Source organism: Neovison vison, chromosome 7 (assembly GCF_020171115.1).
Source record: "Neovison vison isolate M4711 chromosome 7, ASM_NN_V1, whole genome shotgun sequence".
NCBI lineage: Eukaryota > Metazoa > Chordata > Mammalia > Carnivora > Mustelidae > Neogale > Neogale vison.
Genome location: NC_058097.1, coordinates 172083000 through 172103010, shown reverse-complemented (window position 1 = coordinate 172103010; position 20011 = coordinate 172083000). Strand labels below are relative to the sequence as shown.

Sequence of the window (20011 nt, the reverse complement as noted above, 5' to 3'; positions counted from 1 at the left end):
GTACTTCTATGAAATTTTAATTGCTGATTGTCTTATCTTAGATCCAACCAATTATATGAGTAGGTAGGTTAAAGCTAAGCAAGCTAGTATCTTGAACACAATCTCTAGGGGATCATTTTGTTTCATTCCGTTCCAACATCAGCTGCAGCCCAAACTTTTAAGTGGCTTTTTCATAAATGAATGCAATGGTAGCAACAGATTATGAGCATAAATGAGACTGTTTTGCCTAAAATTACCAGTACAACTCCCATAGGGTTTTATGAGTGGTCAAGCTTTCATTTGATAAGCTATATGTTGAGACCTGCAAGGCTCTGAGGCACAGTAATAAAAATATAACTTCTATATGTGAGAAACACAGAATAAAAAGTAATATTTTACTTATTTTTCACCAAATTATTTACTAAGTATTTTACTAAAAAATGTACTATAAATATTTACTGATATTTTACTTACATAGTTTGAATATACAAATCTTTATCCCTTAAGTAACTTAAGAATTTCATTGAATGGGTATATTACTCTTCCACCATAATGGTATTTATGAACTTGAAATTCATGGATTTTATATTCTTGACCACATTGAAAATACACAATATAATGCCACTTGTGATTTATTAACTTGCAAAATTGAATAGTATGAGTCATTTAGGTTTAGATCAAAGCCAGCACGAATGCATGATATTTTTCTCTCCTCATCTTTTCTCCATTCACCATTTAAGTAAATGACAACTCTTGAAAAGTCACATATGCAAACCTTTCTCTTGAAAAAATGGACCCTGGCATAAGGCAGGATAAAAGTCCAACTGAAGATAGTAGGTTACACTAAAAAATAAAGCCAATATATATAATACCTCCTTGGTTCTTGGCCTGGGCAGAATAGCTTTAGATGTTCTTGAGAGTTAATTGTCAAATTCAGTGTTGATCTATCACTTGAACAAAATCTATAGTCTGCTGTGTATGGAAATAAGAAAAAGTATTTTTTAAACCATTTAAATTAATTCTCTAGTCACGGTAATTTTTTTTTTACAACATAGACAATAAAATGATAGTGAAAATTAAAAAGATGGGAAGCATGGACTGTGTCTACATGGTGTTATAAATGTAACTTTTAAGGACATTATGATTCACAGGGAATTTTATCTGCTTTGGTAAATATTTCTGCAGTTTTGATTTGGGAACTCTTTGAAGATCTGAGATATATGTCTTTTGAAACTGAAGCATCAGCTCTCAAAATGTTAAGAAATAAAGGCAACGGTGGATATTCAGAAGATTTAAGATCTTCGTGGAGTGATGTCAGTCAAAAAAGATTCAGAAATGAATGTTTTGAATTGCATACTAATTCAATATTTTGCAAGTGTCTGTTGTACATAAGAAAAGCCCTTACACAGTGCACACACAATGTTTGTCTTGTTCAGCCCCATATCCCAAAGCTTAATAAAATGTAACATAGAATAAAAGTGAAATGAATTATAGTAATTTTCACCATGAGAGATACAGATAAGCAAACATATCACTGTTTTTCATGATAAAGATTATAACAGAATAACAAACTTCCAAGCTGTGTCAAAAAAAAAAAAAAAAAACCTCGAAGAGGAAGAAATACTTGAAGTATACTTGAGAGAAATTTTAAGGAAAAAGAAAGAGGTTTCAAAGGGAAGAGGCAGAGGGAGAAAATATTTCCTGTAGCACCAGACTAAAATAGCTACATAAATCCTGATATAAACTGGCTTAGGAAAACATAATGGACTTAATTTGACTGAGCTCCAGGTTCAGATTAGCTTCAGTTAGAACCTGATTCATACTCAGACTTTATAGTAATGCCATTCTTGTGGCTCTGCTTCCTCTGGGTGTTCTCTATCATTAGTCTCCACAGATAGTCGCTGATAACACCAGGTTCTCGCCTTATATTTGCCCAAGGCTCAGTACCAGCCTCATACCCTTTCCCCAAGCTGAGCATTTCTAACTAAGGTCTTAAATTCCATATGATTGGACAGGCTTAGTCTCCCTTCTAAATCCGTAGGATACTCTATGGTCATTAAGTCAAGCACTCTCAGAGTTTTATCCATTAACATCATGATTAGAATGTGACAAAGTAAGGTTTCTTAGAAGAAACTGTTAACAGTTCTCATAAACAAGGGGAAAATGGGTTCTATTGCAACTGTTATACACCATAACTGCCAAGACAGGCCTTATATACTTAGTCCTAAAACCATTTACCGGAAAAAAAAAAAAAAAATCAGTTTCTTCATCTAAGGAAGATAAAATCCATATTGACTTTTAACCCCTATGGTAATCTGAATATATAGAAATGCAGGAAGTCATTAATATCAACAACTTCTGAGGCACCTGGGTGGCTCAGTGGGCTAAGCCTCTGCCTTTGGCTCAGGTCATGATCTCGGGGTCCTGGGATCAAGTCCTGCACCAGGCTCTCTGCTCAGCAGGAAGCCTGCTTCCCTCTCTCTCTTTCTGCTTGCCTCTCTGCCTACCTGTGATCTCTGTCTGTTAAATAAATAAATAAATAAAATCATTTTTAAAAAATCAATAACTTCTGTAGCCACAGCTTCTCAGAGAAGAAGAATCTTTAGCCCACTTTCTAACCAGATGGTTAAACATGACATCTCTCAGTGGTTATGCACGTACAAATTTATGCCTAGGTCTGATCCCTGCGTGAAATGAAAAACAGGAACATGAAGGACCCACACGGATTCCACCCTGAAATAGAACAAACCAGACAGGCTAGGCCACTCTGAGACCCCTGGAGGAGTTTCTGTAAACAGCCTAAGATTAGCCACTTCCTCCTCCTCCTACAAATTAAATAAAAATTTCTCTTAATGGGAGGAAGAGAAAATCTCAATGTTGCCTTGGGGACACATTAAACTTCTATATGAGGCTTAGTTTTTATCTATTTTAGCTGCAAAAGAGTATAGAGCCAGGAACCTTGAGAGCAGAGGTTAAGGCCACAGTTTCCAGACTTCCTTAAGAATGATGGTTTGGCTGTGGCCCCAGCCTAATGTTACCAAGGCCTTGACTTTAAAAAGTAGGGAAAGCTAAAACGGGTCTCCTAGAATTAGCAAGGTGTCTACCAACTGTACTGGTCAATGCTATTCATTTAGCACTGAGGCCGACTATTCTACCTATACTTAATTTACCTTCCCCTATCCTGCAACATGCATCTTTCACTCTTGCCAAGCAGGATTTTTCTTGTCACTCCCTTACCAAAAACTAGAAATGAGAACTATTCCTACTGTAATAGATATAAGAGTCAAATCAAATGAACATTATCCCATAAGGAATTCATTAGTCCAATAACCTAAATAATTGGAAGGAAGGCTAGCCTAAGGCACATCTTAAAGTAGGGGCACAAACGATATGACCTATTATAAAGAGTAGAAAAGGGGTTGATTCTCTAAGAAAAATCCATAGTATTCATGCTAGAAGTATGGATGTAATTGTGGCAAAAAATAAAGAAACACATGAATGCACAGACACACAAATAAATACTTTATGACACCATATACTGTGGTCAATCTATGTCAATTCATTTTCTAGGAATGCCTTCCTCCTTTCTTTTAGTCTGTCCCTGCTTAAAATTTCTTTCCTTTTCTATTCTCGTTGAGCTACATTAATCTATTTCTTCTGGAAGTTCAAAACATATATTCTTTATCATTGATTTTTCCTTTGGCATGTGCTACAATGAATTGTTGCCTCTTTTTCCCCTGAGTGATCAGCTCCAATTTACAAGCAACTTCTGTGTGCTATGAGACTTAAATTCCAAAGTTTACTGCATGGCAAAAAACTCTTACACTAAGAAACAGTATAATATCCTGTGTTAGAGCTTAGCAAGATTTAATTAATTCATCATGTGACTGAGGTACAATATTAAAATTCTAATTTGACTTTCCAGAACCATCCTAAATCCCTTATTGTTCTCTAATACCTGCCACTTTCACTAGAAGAACACTGCTCATTAACCAGTCATTTGTGATGGTTCCCATAATTTGATGAGGGTATTCTGTAGTACAAAGGCTGGAGTTACACAAAAGGCACAGATGCTCTACCAGGTGGGTTGAGTGAGATGACATGGGGACAGAGGATGCAGAACATAATGTGATATTTGTGGGGGATGAGGAGTCTCGTGTGGGTCAGAATTAAAATGGTGACCAAGACCCATGAAGATGTACAATAGAAAGAAACAGTAGGGGAAGACTAACACAAATAAACAGATATTCTGACACAGAAACATTGAAACACGGCTTATAGCCATGGAGAAGACTCTTTCCTAGCTTTCAGAAAATTAAAGACTAAAATTAAACTTGACATGGACATATTTACATAGAGAATATATTGCAAAATTCTCCATGCAGACTCTCCTTTTGTCCATGGCTGCCTATTCCTTCTTTGCAAGCATCTATCACTAAAGATTCTAACACTGACGACATTCAGGATGAGATGAGAACACAAACCTAAGACTGAAAGAATGACCCTACTTACTACGGGGCACTCACAGATGAGAATGAGACGAGGGATGCCACTGAGTGCTGGGATATTAGAGAGAACAGAGTTGATAGCAGCTGTGCTCACACGGTAAATACATTGATGGTGTGTACCAAAATAGGTTGTATATATACTACAAAACTATTTTGTATGTATGTGTATATGGTACATTGTATATATGGTTACTCAGTAAATATTAATGTAATGAATGAATGTCCTCTCTAACACTAGGAGCAGACTCCATGTTTTAGTCTCCTTTTAAGTAATTCCTAACTTTTTTTCTTTTCCTGAAGATATATTTATTTGAGAGACAGAGAGAGTGATAGAAAGAATATGGGGAAGAGGAAAGGGAGAGAGAGTTTCAAGCAGACTAACTGCTGAGCCCAGAGCCTGATGTGGGGTTTATCTCAAGACCCTAAGATGATGACCAGGCCAAAATCAAGAGTTGGACACTTAACTGACTGAGACACCCAGTTGCCCCTAATTCCTAACCTGTACAATATCTTACATTTTAGCAGGTCTTATGTTATATTATTGACCCATAGGTAATAAACAATGTATACATTTGAACTCCCATTAATTCCACTTATTCTCCTCACCATTTGTCTGTCATAAAATGCCCCTTTTCATTCAAATTTAAAATTATCTGCATATGTTGGAGCTAATGGAACTTTATTTTTTAACAATTAATCATTTAAAGGGTAACTATGATAAGGTTATAAGACAAATTGCTCAGAAAAGTTTCATTAGGCTTCCAAGGCAAAACAACACAAAAAATGACCAAACTCTCTGTGATTATTGTGTCTTTGCCAGAAATTATGAAATACATAGCATTTTATATGTATCGGGTGACTTCTAAAATCCATGCTCTTGGATCTGCTACAGAACTCACTTCTTTACATGCTTTTGTTTTGAGACTTTTCTCCACGGTGGCCTTGGAAATGGAGCCTAAATTCTGAAATCTGACTGGTGAGAGCCAAATATTCAGTGGCAAAGAAGAACTATGAGACACTGAATTGTACTTAACTACTCTGGCATCAGATAAGGATTCTGAAGAAAATATCAGCAGGACAGATAGAGGGGAATGATAATTTCTTCGGTGGTAATGAAAAATAAGCTGATGAATGATGAGATCAGAGTTCTTACATTACAAGAGACATTTAGACCAATACCCCCAGATCTCTCTCTTTTTTAAAATTAATCATAAATCACTTTCAAGAAAGTTTGATTTAAAAATCATGTGGCTGCAAGAATTCATTAGAAAAGTCACAGTGATGTGTGTATTTGTAGAACACTTTGACTTTAGATTTATTACCCCCAGTCCTCAGAGCAACTCATATGAATGGCCCAACAATTTTTGAGTTGAGAAGACACAAGCAAGTAATAGAGTAGGCAGAATGCTGGAAGCAGGAAAAGAGGAGACATCTCATATCCATTAAATATACATTCTAAACCCTGTCCCTCCAGAAGGCATTTTTTTCAAATATTTTCTCAATCCCATGTTCAATTCTATAAAGCAGGTATCCCACTAAGAATAGGCAGAGAAATATTAAGTAACCTTCGTAAGCTCTAAAATCTATGTGTGAGTCACAGCATGAGGTGTTCTATATGGCAAAGTCCAGCCATCCTTTATCATGATGACCCAGGGGAGTTAGAAGACACATGAGGGCCTGACAATACAGGATGGAGAAAATTACAGACTGACCTCTATATCAAATCATCTGTGTAATATTAGGCAAGCTACTCATCATGCTTTTTTTGACCTCACTCTCACATTCTCATATAAGAGAAGCCTGTGAATCTATCTCTTCCCATCTATGAGGTTAGTCAAGTTAATCTAGATAATACATGATTGTCTCTAATATCTCTGCCTCCTTGCTCAGGGCACTATTCAATGTTCAGATAAGGCATCTCACCTCTAAAGGCTAGATAATCTTTTAAAGATGAACACAGGGAAGACTTTACCTCTGCCTACTTTTATCTGGAGTGGGAACAAAATACAGAAGTTTAATTTCGAGCACACACCAAAAAGTTTCCCTTTCCCAACTCTCAATGAAGTAAAGTAAAATTCCCAGCTGCTTTCGAAAACCAATGACACCCTGAGAAGAGAACCCTGATTCAGGATGTCAGTGCTAAAACTAGCAGAGCCTCACTGGATCCAGGACAGACTCCTGGCCTCACCAAATGCACTGAGCACCCTCTGGCATCATGAGACATCACTGACCAAGCAGCCAACTGACACCAGGGTTCTCATGCAACCAATACCTGTTTTCTTCCCAGTGCCTCACAAATTGTCCTAGAAATGTCTCTCCTGTTAGAGAAAAGTGAGTGCTCACACACATCTCTAGGAGAACAGTTTTCTTTGCAGTCTGGTATTTTATTACAAAAATTAATTTAGGTAGTTATTCTACATCCTACCAAACCCACCTTTATTTTAATATTAAGCATTAATGGGATAATTTAGCAAATAAAACAAATGCTCCTGAAGTTTGTGACTTTTATTCTCTGCATAGTCATGTATTCCTGTGGACAACTGTACTTGAATCTTAGCAGCTCAGTCTGCCTTACATAGATTCTGCGATTTGCCTCATATGGACTATAATCACCAGAACATGGTCAATCATCACATTCTGGAACACTATTGTAATATAGCTATCCTATATTATATACTTAGAATAACAGCACTTCCTAGATATTTACTATTATTTTGCTGAATGTTTTATCGTTGTTGTTTCACTTAATATTCTTAAGTACTCTGTGAGGTAGAGATTTGCATACCCTTACTATGTATCAGGAAATAGAAACATACAGATATTCACTGAATTTTCTGATTGACAGAAATCACACAACTAAATCGTAACAGAGCAATCTCTGAATTCTAGCTTGACTAGGGTCTAAGCAATTACCTCTCTGTGGTTGTTTATACAAAACAGCAATTTTAATTTACATGAAGATACTGGATTATTTTATAGGGTATATTCTTATGTAGACAACTCCTTCTATAGCAATCAGTCAGTGTTCAGTTAAAATGTGCAGCTCAAAAAACTGTAAAAATAAATGCCACAGTCTTTTGGATTAACTTATAAAAAGTAGAATGTAGGAACATTAAATCTAAGATTATATTTGTAGTTTATATATTTTTCTACTCATAACTTAGAGCAGGAATTTTCTATATAGAATTTTCAGAGAACACAAACGAGTATATTTAGCTTTTGAGAACTCAAATTATACACCAGGAAAAAGCAAAGGACAAGCAAAATGAAAGCTGAAACTTAAGAATGTGAAAATAAGATACAAACATGGGAAATGTAAGTAGTTCATTGGTCATCTAAAAATAAGCAGAACACCACTCTGAATAATAGGATCTACCACAGCTGACTCAAGGGACCAAGCAGTGGTTTTTCCAACATTCTTGAGGACATGAAAAGTATCCCCATGTTATGTAGCACAATGAGCTTTGAAAAAGCCCAACAGTGATGGATGAGACCATACACAGCCATAGGAAGCTGGGGTATCAGAAGGCATTGATGAGTTTTCCCAGTGTGCAAATTTATTTTAAGCAGTAAAGCAATCAGAAATTATGGTGACTTGCAGAATTTGCTGGACCCTCCCGATAGGGCCCCCCCACCCTTTTTTTAAGTAAATGCCTATAAAATTAAATCAGAGAATCTTTGAAAGAGGTTCAGAGAATGTACTCTGCAAGTCCCCTGTTTTCAACTAAGGAAACAGGTTTGGAGTGACTTTTTCTGGCTGGGTTCACCCACCGACTATTCTTGGCCAGTGCCTCTCTCGTGAAGCTCTTTCCACTCCAGAGCAGAAGTTCAGCTGTGACTCAGGAAGAAACCAATCACGAGAGAGGGTTGGGCTAGAGGGTTATTGCTGTGTCTTCTTCCTGTTTACTCAATGATTTTTCGGTGTACTCTGGGGTCAGAGCAGAGGGGAAAGCTTTGCAGTCTCAGCAGAAGCAACATGACTCTGGAGTTAGCAGCCGCTATTTCTCTTTCCATGCTGATAATCAGCATGGTCTATGATTTTTTTTTTCCTCCTGAAAACTTAGCTTAAAATCTTATCAAGCTGTTACAGTGATTTCTAGATTCTAGAATCTATTGTACTTTAGAAGAGAATAATGCTTGCAAGTTAAGTACCTTTTCTATAACCGGTTATAATTTATCAGTAGCATACCTGATTTTATACCCTAAGATAACTCACCCATTATTTTACAGAGAGCCCTTCGTAAACTGCTTCCCAGAAAGAGCTTTATGAATAAAGACTGTGGCTGTATTTCACCATGCCAACCTGAGAATCTCATCATAAAGATTTCACCACAATCCTTGATTTTCTGTACGAAGTGCTGTATAAACTAAGGTACTGAGGCCTATTCCAAAACAAACAAACAAACAAACAGAGTAATATTCGTTCATCTGCTATCAGGGAAGACATGTTTCCAGGATGCCTTTGAGGAGATAAATCTATGTATTTGTGTTAATCTCTGTCTCCATCTAGTTTAGTCAACTCCACAAGGTATTACATAGTATGCAATGGTCACTTATCAATACTTCCATTAGCACACCCTGTATGTTATCAGAAAGGCCACTTTTTAATTTATCATTTTGAATTATAATAGATGTACCCAACTCCTAGTAGAATATCTTCAGCAGGCATTTAAAGAAATGATGGTTGTTGGGGTTATTTCATTTTACAACATCACATTAGCATTAACTTTTCATTTTACCATGGCAGCCAAAGTATGCATATTATATGAACTTAGATTGTTCTTCTTAAGACAGGATGAGTTGAAGGCCTCTAGCCAGAGCCATTAAGAGATCAGAGTTATATTAAAAATTCCACAAAGGAAGTGAAGGCTTCTATCAATTGGCCCATCTTTGTAAAGTCATATTAGAAATAAGCAATTCAGCTCCTCAGTTCATAGAGCTCTCTGGTGGTCTATCCTTAAGGGAACTGAAGAGAAGTACAAGATATCTCTTATCCCGTGGAAGTTTATGCTCTATTTGATAAAACTGCACTGAAGGCTGAAAGCTATATCCAAAATTTAACAGTAAAACATTTAAATGCAAGATTAAATGCAGAAAATAAACATTTAACATTGATATCAATGCCACATAAATGGATACTCTGGGCATCCAATACAGGGAAAATTAGATGTTTTATATAAAGAATGAGAGGGAGGGCTCTTTGGAAGCATTTGATCTGAATTTATCTGAGGGTAATATGCAAATATAAGAAAAAGGAAAACACTCTATCAAGTATGTCAATGGATTAACAACCTTAGTATAAAAGCTTGTTGACAAAAAAGCTATAGTTGGGTAGATTACAATGATGAGAAATTATCTGAAACAAGTGCCATAATATCAGGATCACTGAAGAAAGCTCTTGCTGGTCCTCCTATAATGACACTTAACCAAAGCACTGATTTTCAAACTTTAGTGTGTATGAACATAATGAGGTATTTCTAAAATCTAGATTCCTTGATTGTATCCACAGAGTTTACATATAAATTATCTGGGATGGGACCCTAGAATCCCCAGGAATCACAAGTATTCTGGTGATTCTAATGCAAATGCTCCATGGACTATATTTAAAGTTTGGAAACCACCCTGCTAAAGCACTATTCTCCAGCTGATTCCTGCCCTGAATGAGACTGACAGGAAGAAAGTTACCTATTTCAATCACATACACAGTTTTTTTTTCATAACTAGATTTAGAGAGTGAGTTAGAGCAGGCGCTGGACCATCCAGATACTTGACATTTCTTAGTGGCAGAGAGCTAGGCACAGAGTAGACGACTAATAGATATAAGTAGCGGATGATGGCAGCATTATAAACTCACTAGTCATGTGGCAACGGGTCATCATTCTAAGCATCTTAAGAAGTTAGGACCTCTAATTCCTTCTAACTAAGCGAAAAAGGCCACTCAGGTCCTTTACTTTTTGGTCAGAGATGGTCTTCTGGGCTGCAACTAGCTGAATGTTCATCCTCCATTCCAAGGTCACAGAACAGAATCTATTTTTTTGGTCTCCTTGCATGTCTTTAGAAACCATGTTCTTCACTTCCTGAGACAAAGAAATAACCAGTGCAAAGCCCACTTCATAAAGTCCCAAATCACCCAGGATGGTGAAGATTTTCTTTTTTTATGCTGACCTTAGCACAGCTATAATGGCTGCAGAGTGGTCAGTCATTTCTAGGTTCCAAGACCTATCTAGGAAGACGAATATAGTCAAATTCTCAGAGAATTACTACATACATACTAATTACATACTAAATGTGTGTATTGTTGTGATCATGTGGTCTAATGGGGATAGGTAATGTTTATAAATGTTTATATTTATTCCTCTGGCTACTAGTGGATAGTGTAACACTTTCTTAAAAATATGGTATTTGGGGGCCCCGGGGTGGCTCAGTGGGTTAAAGCCTCTGCCTTTGGCTCAGGTCATGATTCCAGGACCCTGGAATCGAGCCCCGCATCGGGCTCTCTACTCAGCAGGGAGCCTGCTTCCTTCTCTCTCTCTACCTGTCTCTCTGCCTACTTGTGATCTCTGTCTGTCAAATAAATAAATAAAATCTTTAAAAAGAATGGTATTTGTTTGAGATCCTATAAGACCTTAAATTCTGCTATTCTTAGGAAACAGTTAATTGTCTTGTGACTTAAGCTGTACTTCAGCAGAGTAGATTTATTTTCATCTGGTATCAGGGAGACATGATACCAAGAAATTTCTGAGGAAAGATAGTTATTTTAGTGTGAAATGCAATGGACAAAACATCATGAGACCCAACTTCTTATCTTCATTTTTGGTTACAAGTAACTGTGTTGACTCTGGGTAAATCATTTCAAGTTAAACTTCAGGTATCAATAAAAGACAATAAAAAGGTTTCTTATTTGGCTCAAAATATTGTTATCAATCTATAATGCACTAGTACATTGCTAAGATTTGAGATTTTCTTTAAAAATAAGTATTTAGAGAAGGAAACAAGTCATTTATGGAAATAAAGGCAATTTTTAAATACAGCAGCCATAGGTCAACGTCTAGTATTTAATGATAACTACTCAAAAGTTAGGGTTGGCTTACTAGGAACTATTTAAGTTCAATATATTTCCTAATATAGATAGGAAATGATGATTAATACTATTAAGTCACCCTGAAAATGATTCACCCAATACATAGGACACATTCAAAATTAACATAGTATTTAAAATCAGCTTATTAACATTTCTATACACCAAATAGTCTTACTTAGGTTATTAAGTTATTCTAAATATCTTATAAAGATTTCAATTCAATCATTCTGAATTGAAAATAGCAAATTGGTGTGTAAATTAGTGATCTATAACTCTATATTTGAAATACGATGGACAATTACATTAATATTTTACTTCTTCATGCTTCAAAACATTAGGAGAGTAAAATGAGACTAGGATTCAAGTATATGGTATTGTCAATAAAACAGTAAATGCTGTTTTTGTCATCTTCCCTATTGCCATAGCAGCAGGGTAACTAGTAAGGGTGGTATTCACACTTGTACAGTGTAGTAGCAATAACACTTGGAATTGGAAAAAATCTGTGTCCACGTTGGTTTATCACTTACTAAAATTTCACTGTAAAATATCACTAATATGCAGTTTGTTTATCAAAATGGGAGTAATAAAACGATTTATCTACAGAATGATTGTACAAGTCAAATTTAAAAGAACTACATAAATTATCAAATTCTTTGCATAAGCTGACTTTCATTATTATTGTTATAAATGATATGTAAACAGAGGCTTTGTCTTTACCCTTCTTTATATTCTGGTCTTTATCTAGCTTAATGATGTGCATTGGAAATGCTCTACATCTAATTATTTTCATTAAGCTTTTTTTATAGCTGTCGGTGGCCTTTAAAATCAACTAATCTACTCTAGACATTTTAGAGATTAGAAAAATCACCCAGGAGGGATGTTAAAACTTTGCCCCAAGTGACACTGCTTGTTGGTGACTGAGCAGGACCTTATCTTGACTTTCTATTAGAGTTCTCCAGTTACTTCACTAGCATTGCGTAATTCATTTCTTTAACACCAAATCTCCAAAGCAGGTCTTGGAGGATGTTAGGAAATGTTCTATGTAAAAGGATTCTAGGGTCTAAAGAATATACAAAATTCTAGACTAAATGAAATTAACAAATTTTAAAAAGCTGAATCACTACATTCTTGAATATATGTTAGACTGTGTTGTGATGGAAGCTATTATTACCTGTTTAACAGGGATAAATATATATATATTTACATATGTGTACATATAAAGCATATGTACACATACGTATGTACATCTCTGCATGTGTACATATATAGTACATTCACAGCACTGCTTGATATATAGGAAATGATATATATGTGCTTATCATTAATATCACAATGGTGAAAATGATGATCCTGATGATGAGATGTTCATAATCTTAAGAGTCATTTAAAGCACATTCCGGAATCCGGGAATGATATTTATAATCTCATTACTGATTACTGATGAAATGCATTTCTGAAACATAAAGAAGCATTTTTATCCCATGGGACTGTTTTTAATCATAATTTCCATGCAATGCTGAGAAAAAAAAAAAAGAACACTAAGTTTAGAGGCAGAAAGCAGATTAAGAGCTACTCAACTTATCTCTGTCTTTGCCACCACACTCCCCACTGACATAGGCACACATTAGATATGTATATGTGTTTTGTAGGTCCAATTACATTATCTTTTCTGGCCTTTGAATTCTCTTATTTAATAAAGTTAAAGATAAGTGAACTCTACCTCATAGAGGTCTTATGAGAACTAGTCAGATTCTGAAAGTATGAATTGTCTTCAAGTTATTATGTAAGTAAAAGTCATAAATACTGTTTTTGCTGAAAATGGAACATATTTCTTTTTAGACATATCTGCTCAACTCTCTATGGACTAACATTCGCCTGTTGTATTTTTTTTTCCCATGCTGGGGATATGTGCATATGTATGTTAAAAACATAGTGTCACACAACCGAGATGTTTCTACTAATACCTCATTTTCATTTTCATATAGACACTCCAAGCACTAACTCTCAGTCATAAATATTCAATGAATATATATATATTATTTTTTCAATTAATATATTTTAAGTGAATACAACTTGACTCTCTTGAATATAGGGGGAAAAGATCTAGCATACAAAGTAGATTTTAAGATGCCCAATGCACCATAAAATTTTTAAATGAAGGACAAATTCCACATTGATAATATTCTGTATGATGGTATCATCAAAAAAAAAAATTGTGTGTAATTTCCACATAGTATTTTGGCAGGTAAAATGCATGTATAACCTGACTTGAACAAGTATTCCCTATGAAAGGAAATGAATTAAAAGATAAACTACACTTAAAATTTAGTCACTCGATCATATTTATGACATGCTCATGATTTATAGGCAAAAACAATTGTGAAAAGGCAGTTACCTTCAAGAAAAATCATCTAATGGAAGAAAAGCCATGGACATATGTATTTGTAACAACAACAAAATCCAGAATATGAATGCTTTCATATACAGGACAAACTTTTTGTAGAAGTTAGGCATAGGAAATATTCCTTTATATAAAGAGTCAACCACAGGCATTTAAGAAGAAAATGATATATCTTTTTTTCTCAGTGAAACCTTAAGAAATAGAAGAAGGAGAAACATTTATTAGAAATTATTTTGAAAAAAATAACGCGAACAATAATTGCAAAGTGTAAATCATTCTTGTAGGATACAAGTAGGTTACATGAAACTGGCAAAGTTCTGGGGAGAAAAAGATTTAGATCCTAGAGCACCAGGTTTATAACAAGGTCATGTACACTTAATAGAGATTGTAAACAAAGGTGGGAATAAGTCAAACTTGTGCTTAGGAGTTACTGTGTGGCTATCAATAAGCAAGAAGCTTGTTTTGGAAAACCTGAAGTTGAGATGCGATAGAAGACTACACAGGTGCATGAACTAGGGCAATGAAGAGGGCCAATATTTCAGTCTCTCAGCCAGGCAATCAATGAGTCAAGATATAAAGAACCTTTTTTGCCAGGCACCCTGTTTAGTACTGGCTCATAGTAATGGACAAAGAAGTAAAGAAGACCTATATTAAACTAATATGCATAGAAATAACCTTGTACTTTATATTGCAACACATGTTAAGGAATGTCTGTGACTTAGGGGGTATTAACAAAAATAAGAATGTAAGAAGGAGGAGGCATTTTTAGGGAGTTTAGTTTATTTGTGTTGAATTTGAGGCACCACCAAGGATATTGAGGTGAAAGTGTCTTCCAGGCACTGGGGAAGAGTTCAAACTTAAGCTCTAGCTGTGTAATGCCAGCTTTATAAAGGCAGCAGTTGAATTTATTGGACTAGATGTGGTAACTGGAACAGAGACAACTAGAAGACAAAAACATGGTGAAAAGAACATGGGTATTTAAACCATGACTAAACTGGTACATATAAAATAAATAATGTGTCTTTTTCCTGTCTAAGTCTACTATACCGTACTGTTCATTTGTAAAACAACAACAACAACAAATAAACAAACAACAACAACAAAAAAAACCCTCGATTTTTCCATTTATGAAACTGTATGTTCAATATCCAGTAAGGCTTTCAATTTAAGAAAGAGAATAATGGTATGTTTCTTCAGTATGGGTGAAAGAAAATTTTAAAAAGTTGTCGTATCTCCTGATTATAGAACTTCCCATATTATAAAACAAGTCATATAAAACAAGAGTGTACGGACAACAAATCAACAATTGGTTGGGAGTCACATAAAACTTCTTTTCAAACATCTGAAAATAAATAAATATGCCAAGTTTTCTTAGAAGACTCCTCTGGTTGCAAACTAGAATTTGTTATTTCTACAAGTTCTTTTTCATTGGACAAAGATTAATGACCTGTATGTAACATCCAGAGCTATAAAGACTTTGCTTAACTTTTCCTTTTCTCATTGTACTGTCTTTTTTATGAGGAAAGATAAACAACTAGCTCATAACGGCATTTTCCTTTAGAACAGTATTTATTTAATATATTTATTTATTATACATTTTTTCTACAAAGCACAACTAATTCATTATTGACATCTCATAGCTGTTCACTATAATCCAAACCCACAGAATTTCTTAATGCATGCAGACTATTATTATATAGCATTGTTTCCTCAAAACTGCAGTGCTAAAATAAAAATTGTCGGATGCTGGATAAGTAAGTACCACCTACAGATATCAAAAGATACTATTTTCACATTGAAGTCTGTCAGCATTGTCAGCTCATATAGAATTTAAATAGGTCATAAAATAACATAATAAAAAGGAGTATTTTTCTTGTTCTTAATGAGAAGGTAAAGAAAACACATTATCCTTCATATAATTATATAAAAGGAAACTGAAATAGAAGAAATGAATGAAAGACGGCAGGACTTTTTCTGCAGTTTATGGATACAATCCCTGATTTTATCAATCATCCCAAACAAAACTAAGACTTGATAGACTTGAGTTCAGAAAAACAAAATCTACTTCACTATTAATATTTTTCTGTGTCCCTTAAATTTGTTTTCTGGCATTTCACTCTACTGGGGGAATGTTCTGTTCTTTTTGTAGAAACTTATTTATATATTTTGAGGAAAAACAACTGATGAAACTAAAATTGACATCAGTTTTACTACCACAAAGTAGGTGACATCAAGATTTATTTGTAACATATCTGACATTAAAGAAAATACAGATGTAAGATACACAAAAATATCAATCTAAAGTTTAGCTTACCAGTGGGGACAGAATTGGCATGCTGAAGTTCCAGTTGACTAGAATCATCAGAGAGTTCGGTCAAACAGGTTAGTGTAAATTCTGGGTTGGAAGCATGCTCATGTCTGAAGCCTTCAGGAGAAAGATAATCCAGCTCAAACTTCACAGTTGACATTGCAAAATTCTTAAAGAGCTATGTAAGTCAAAGTTCACACTATTGAAGTTTTAAAAATCATAGGAGACAGAAAAAAAAATCACTGTATTATAATCAGTGGTAACTTCAGGCTTTCTGGTGATTATTCTCACTTGGAAATCCAAAAGAGATAAAACATGCAGAACTGACTCTAAATTTCTGTATCCATGCCTTTTCTAGGCAATTGACTTCAACAGGATGGATGGATTTTAGAGTTGTTTTTTTCTTGACGATATCTTGCTGCCTTAAAATGACAGCAGCACTAACCCCATCTCAGAGAGGCTGCAGTGAAAAGTAAAATGGGCTAAGTGAAGGCATAGGCAAGGCTGCAGAGATGCTTTTAGTAACTTGGTATTGGAAGTTCTCATTCACATTTCTGTATACAAAAGATCAGCTGGGTGGGGCTAAAGCCTGTAAGAGAATGAAACTTTTTTCCACTGGGCAGCTCATCAACGAATGTTTTAATATGGAAGGAAATTAATCCTAAATGATATTTCCAGGGTCACGGTTGTTAAGACTATAGTCCTCATGCTTATTCAAAGATGATGATTGTGGAGACTAAAAGGTAAATTAAGCAACAAATCTTCTGCATAACGAAGAAACAATCAACAAAATGAAAAGGCAAGCGACGTACAGAATGGAATAAAATGTTTTCAAATCATTTATCTGATATTTAAATATCCAAAAAATAAAAGGGACTCATATAATTCAGTAGTAGAAGTAGCTATAATAGTAATAATAATAGTAATTCAATTTTTAAAAATGGGTGAACAACTTTTTCATCTTCCAAACACGACATACAAATGGCCAGTAAGTACATGAAAAGGACCTCAACATCACTAATTATCAGGGATATGCAAATCAAAGCCAAAATGAAGTATCACCTCATACCTGTTAGAATAGCTATCATCAAAAAGACAAGAAATCGAAGACATGGAGAAAAGGGCACACTTATGCAATGGAGTGTAAATTACTAAAGCCACTGTCAAAAACACTATGGAGGTCTTTAAAGAATTAAAACAAAAACAAAAACAAAATAATAAAAAAACCTACCATATGATCCAGCATTCTTATGTCTGGGTATACATCCAAAGGAAATAAAATCACTGTCTCAAAACGATATCTGCACCCTTTGTTCACTGCAACATTATTTACAGTACTCAAGGCATGGATTATTTAAATCTCTTCTGACAGATGAATGATAAAGAAAATGTGATATACAATGGGATATTTTCAGCCATAAAAAAGGAAATTGGGGGTGCTTGGGTGGCTCAGTTAGTTAAGAGGCTGCCTTCCGCTCAGATTATGATCCCAGAGTCCTGGGATCGAGCCCCTCATTGGGCTCCCTGCTTCAGCAGAGAGTCTGCTTTTTCCCCTCCCTCTGTGTCTCTCTCTCAAATAAATAAATAAAATCTTAAAAAAAAAAAAAGAAATCTTACCATTAGTGACAAAATGGAGTAAACTTGAGGTTGCAATGCTAAGTGAGAAGTCAAAGAAAAGCAAATGCTGCATGATCTTACTTATATGTGGAATCTAGAAAAGCCATACTTGTGGAAACAGAGTAGATTGGTGGTTGCCAGGAGTGGGATTGGACGTAATGGGAGATGTTGATCAAAGGGTATAAACTTTCAGTTATAAGATGGGTGAGATCTAGGAATGTAATATATGGCATGGTGACTATAGATAACAATACTGTATTATATACTTGACAGTTGCTAAGAAAGTACATCTTCAATGTTCTCATCACCAAAACCAACAACAAGAACAACAAGTAAACTGTGAGGTGAAGTATGTATTAATAAACCTTGTTGTAATCATTATGAAATATCTGCATATATCAAGTGATCACATTATATACCTTAAACTTACAAATGTTATCTCAATGAAGTTTAGAGGAAAAGCTATATTTAAAAAATGGTGGTCAAATAAAATACAGCTTAAGAAACACAAAAGATTGATTTCATGAGCAGATGATCAGTGGAGGAGCAAATGCTAAAAACACAGTAATTGAGGAAATGGATATTGTTGTACTAGTTAAGAAGTAAAGAATGTGATCCCTCTGAGTATCTGGGCAGAAGGTTATGTTGGTCAACTTAGAAATTTTAATTTAAGGGCACCTGACTTGGTTAAGCATTCAACTCTTGATTTCTGTTCATGTCAGGATCTCTAGGTTGTGAGATCAAGCCCTACGCTAGACTTCATACTGGGCATGGAGCCTGCTTAAGATTCTCTCTCTCCCTCTGCTCCTTCCCCCACCACACACACACACACACACACACACACACTCTCTCTCTCTCTCTCTCTCTCTCTCTGTCTCTCTTCTAAAAAACAAAGAAAAATAAATTTAGGATCTCATTCTTACTCATCTGTTCTTGAGTGCATGAATCCATAATGATCACGAGGAAGTACCCATTGACAGATCATAAAAAAAATAATTTAACAAAAGCCATCCTTCAGTTTAGAGTCAAGCTAGATGAAGTTCAGATTAGTTCTTTGACAGTCTTTTAAAATCTATTATATTAATTAATTTATTTATTCATTCAAGTGAGTGTTTATTGACCCCGTATTAGGTGTTAACTTAGATGAATGTTAAGACAGGGTCAATGGAAAAGATGTGGGCCAAAGCTGGACTCAGTGGGAAAGAGAGCTGTGACTGACTGAGATTTTAGTTATAACCATAGTACAAGTTATGGGAATAGATGTGCTACACATGAAGCCTGGCATATTTGAAGCAATATGACTTCTTTGTCTAGCACTCTTTGAGAAAGTAAAATATATATTAGAGGTTTGTAAATTCATAGTTGTTAAAATATGAAAAGTATTCTGGACAAAAAGTGGCATGTCTTACTCATCATTAGTTATTATAACTGAACAAACAAGGAAAGAAAATTATCTCTCTGCTCTGCATGCTTTTATAAACTATTGCTCATGGCTCAGGAATGACTGTCATTACAACAGCATCGACAACAAACAAAATGCTATTCAAGCCTCGTCTACTATCATTCTGGAACCAGCATGAAAAAATCTGACTAATATGGCAAATATGGCCAAGTTTCACTGTTAATTACATGATACTTTACTTAAATAAGAAGGTAAAAGCAGAATTAAAATTATAAATAATAATTCAGCAAAATACTATCATTGCTTTAAATAAATATCAAAGTATCAGTATATATTCAGAATACCTGACAAAGTGCTTTCATAGTAATACAGATTCTACTTGCTTCCCTACTACCTACGGATTCTTAGCCTCTGTGTTAAAGCTTCTAGAAAAGGTGCATGTTGGTCAGTACAGAGAAAATGAGTTGAAAAGACAGTTGGTAGGAAAAGAAAAGCAAATACAAGGAAATGAATAAAGGATAAAAAAATGTGTATATACAATTTAAAGAAAAAAAGTAGTTTCTAGAATCACGAAAGATGGGCTTCACAATTCTCAACTGAAATATCTGTCATGGTGTTTGGTGGGGTATACTTTCTGAGAGACAGTCTCAATGGTTTAACTTGAGTTGCTCAAGGGTGTTTAACTACTAGGTAATTTCTACCCCCTTTACCTCCC

The 20011-nt window shown here is 35.0% G+C and overlaps 1 protein-coding gene across 2 annotated transcripts in view; it reads right to left on the bottom strand.

Moving 5' to 3' along the window:
• ANO3 (anoctamin 3) overlaps positions 1 to 16791 on the bottom strand; it is a 420117-nt gene extending 403326 nt beyond the window's left edge. For both annotated transcript variants that reach the window (XM_044258975.1, XM_044258976.1), the window contains exon 1: positions 16284 to 16791. In XM_044258975.1, coding sequence (XP_044114910.1) covers positions 16284 to 16437 — 154 coding nt within the window. In that variant the 5' untranslated portion in view covers positions 16438 to 16791. The remainder of the gene's footprint in view (positions 1 to 16283) is intronic.
• Between the last annotated feature and the right edge of the window lie 3220 nt (positions 16792 to 20011).